Source organism: Tupaia chinensis, unplaced genomic scaffold (assembly GCF_000334495.1).
Source record: "Tupaia chinensis unplaced genomic scaffold, TupChi_1.0 Scaffold000369_1, whole genome shotgun sequence".
Taxonomy (NCBI): Eukaryota; Metazoa; Chordata; class Mammalia; order Scandentia; family Tupaiidae; genus Tupaia; species Tupaia belangeri.
In genome coordinates, this window is record NW_006159866.1 from 1,594,279 (window position 1) to 1,596,828 (window position 2,550).

At 42.2% G+C, this 2,550-nt stretch overlaps 1 protein-coding gene across 1 annotated transcript in view; it reads left to right on the forward strand.

Annotated features, from left to right (window-relative positions):
- Nucleotides 1-2,118, forward strand: part of SERPINC1 (serpin family C member 1) — a 17,198-nt gene extending 15,080 nt beyond the window's left edge. Inside the window, exon 7 of the mRNA XM_006153337.3 lies at nt 1,865-2,118. Within this exon, the coding sequence (XP_006153399.1) occupies nt 1,865-2,041 (177 nt within the window). The 3' untranslated portion in view covers nt 2,042-2,118. The remainder of the gene's footprint in view (nt 1-1,864) is intronic.
- Nucleotides 2,119-2,550: the final 432 nt, after the last annotated feature.

Consider the following 2,550-nt stretch of genomic DNA (forward strand, 5'->3'; position numbering starts at 1 on the left):
TGCAATAGCTTGGAAAAATAGATTATAGTCTGAAAAAAGGATACTGTAATTGCAATTTCAAAGGTAGAGCAATTTTGAGAGATAACAAGTCCGTGGTGTAATCCTGAGACTGATTTAAGTGGTGTAAAGGTAACACTTACTGGGTTTGACAGATGCAAGAAATTGAAAGGCAGGGGGTTAAATGGGTCTAGATCAACTGGTAGCAGGAGCTGGGACAGACAGAAAGGCTAGGTGCCAAATCTGCAGTGTGGGGATACGATCTATGGGACAATAGATACCAGTGACCCGTTGGACAAGAGCAGGAGCAGAAAGATGAATCTCAAAGGTACTTAAGTTAGAACAAGTGATTTTTAAAATAATTATTCATTTAATTTTATTCATTCATTCATTTATTTTAATTAGACCAGAGAGAGATACACAGAGAGAGAGAGAGGGAAAGTGAGAAAGCAAGCCACCAGGTCCAGTATTCGAACCGCATTTGGCCACGTGGGAGTGTCCAGCGCCTTAACCACCACACCACCTGCTGGTCCCCTAGAATAAGTGGTTTTTACACAAGTGCTGGATTAATGGTTTTGCAAATCACAACTCTTAGGAATACTGCAAGGGAAGTTAAGTCTCCAGGTTTTAATTCTCATTGAAAATCCTCTTCTGGGAACCAGCAGTTAGTGTAATGGCTATGTTGCTGGACTCCCACACAGTCGACTGCGGTTCATGTCCCGGACCCGGTGGCTTAAAATTCACGCTGGGCGCATGTGCATGCATGCCCAAGATCCCGAGAGAATGGAGAAGGGATTGCGGCATGACCATCCCCCCTGGGGGGTGATTTCTTGCTTTCTGTCTCTGCGTTTCTGTTTGTCTGGCGAGTGCATGCACCCTATAGCAAAAACTTCTCCACAAAAAAAAAAAAAAAAAAGAAAGAAAATCCTCTTCTAAGGGTCCCAATTATTAGTGGTCAACTCAGTCCTCTAGAGCTTTGAGTGATAATTAATTTAGAAGCACAAGTCCAGTTCACATGGCTCTTGGATTCAAGTTGTTTTCCTTCACAAAAGTCACTAAAAGCCAGAAACTGACTTGATGATCTTGCGAAAGCTCTAGTCTGCTGATGAACTTAATCCTGGAATGAGCACGAAATAGATAATAGAGGGAGACAGAGGTAAGAGAAGAGGAAGAAGGAAGCGGGGAGGAAGAGCAAGAGGGAAGGAGAAAATTTATCCAGCTTCACAAAGTTCAAGGATCTGAATTGCTTTCAGTAAGAGGCAGAGACAGTTTCTGTGATATTCTGGATCCCCAGGCAAAATTTCCTGATGGCATCTTCCCTCTAGACCTGTGGTGACTCTGTTCATTATCCAAGTCCGAATATTATTGTTTCAGTCTATTATGTCAAGAAAAACTCATCTCGTCCAGCCAGAGGACCCTGGTCTTTTCATTAGCCCTAGGTCCTGCATGGTTGCTTGGGGATTATATATGGAATCTTAATGCTTTGAGTCGAAACCATTTCAATTACGGAGCTGTGATCTTGAGTTAAAAATCTCTTTTAGCAGTTAGTATGAAATAATCCTCTGTAAAATCAAGTATAATGGTGCCAGCCAGAAAATGTGACAACAGGTGCACACTCCAGTTTCTGACTCAGGTTACACATGTGCAACTCTTGCACAGGATTAGCCCAAGGCTTGGATGGACACAGGTTCATTACACTCACGGGATGGAAGGATGGATAAAAGCAGGATTCCAGAGGGAACCCAACCTGGCCCAAGTGTCCTCCCTACTGGAAAACAAATAGCATTTGAGGAACTGTGTGTGTAGATGACTTACCTGCTTATAATGAGCTGCAGAAATGGAGTTTTGTTTCCTGTGTGACCTGCAGGTGAATGAGGAAGGCAGTGAAGCAGCAGCGAGCACCGTCATCACGATTGCTGGCCGTTCGCTGAACCCCAACAGAGTGACCTTCAAGGCCAACCGGCCCTTCCTGGTTTTCATAAGGGAAGTTGCTCTGAACACTATTATTTTCATGGGCAGAGTAGCCAACCCTTGTGTTAACTAAAGTGTTATCTTTGTACTTCTTCCTTTTATGGTTTGTGAATAGAAGTAAAAATAAACACAACTACTCCCGTCTCACAATTCTAAGTGAACTTTGCCATCTGAGCTGAAGACAAGGACAGGAGAAATGGGAAGAGAAGCTACTGAGGCATTTGGGAAAATGATGCTTTCAGTGGTTCTCTGCCAGTGGCCATATCTGGGTCAACAAAATGAAAGCGGGAACTCTGTCACTACTTCATCTTGAAAGGTGGCAGACGTCCTGAAAGGGCAGGGCAGCCTGCATTCTCAGTATTCCTATCACGTTAAAAATCCAAAACATTGAAACAAATTAATCTCTGTGCACAGAAGAAAGAGATTCAAATCTGAATATTAAACCATTTAATTCTCAAACCACACACATGCATAATGTTCTTTTACACAGTGTTAAAATAAAGAGAATGCATTTTTATACAAACAGAATTTCAAGTATACATTAATAGACTTTTCAGATTACTAACCAAGTTGCTAAGTTTT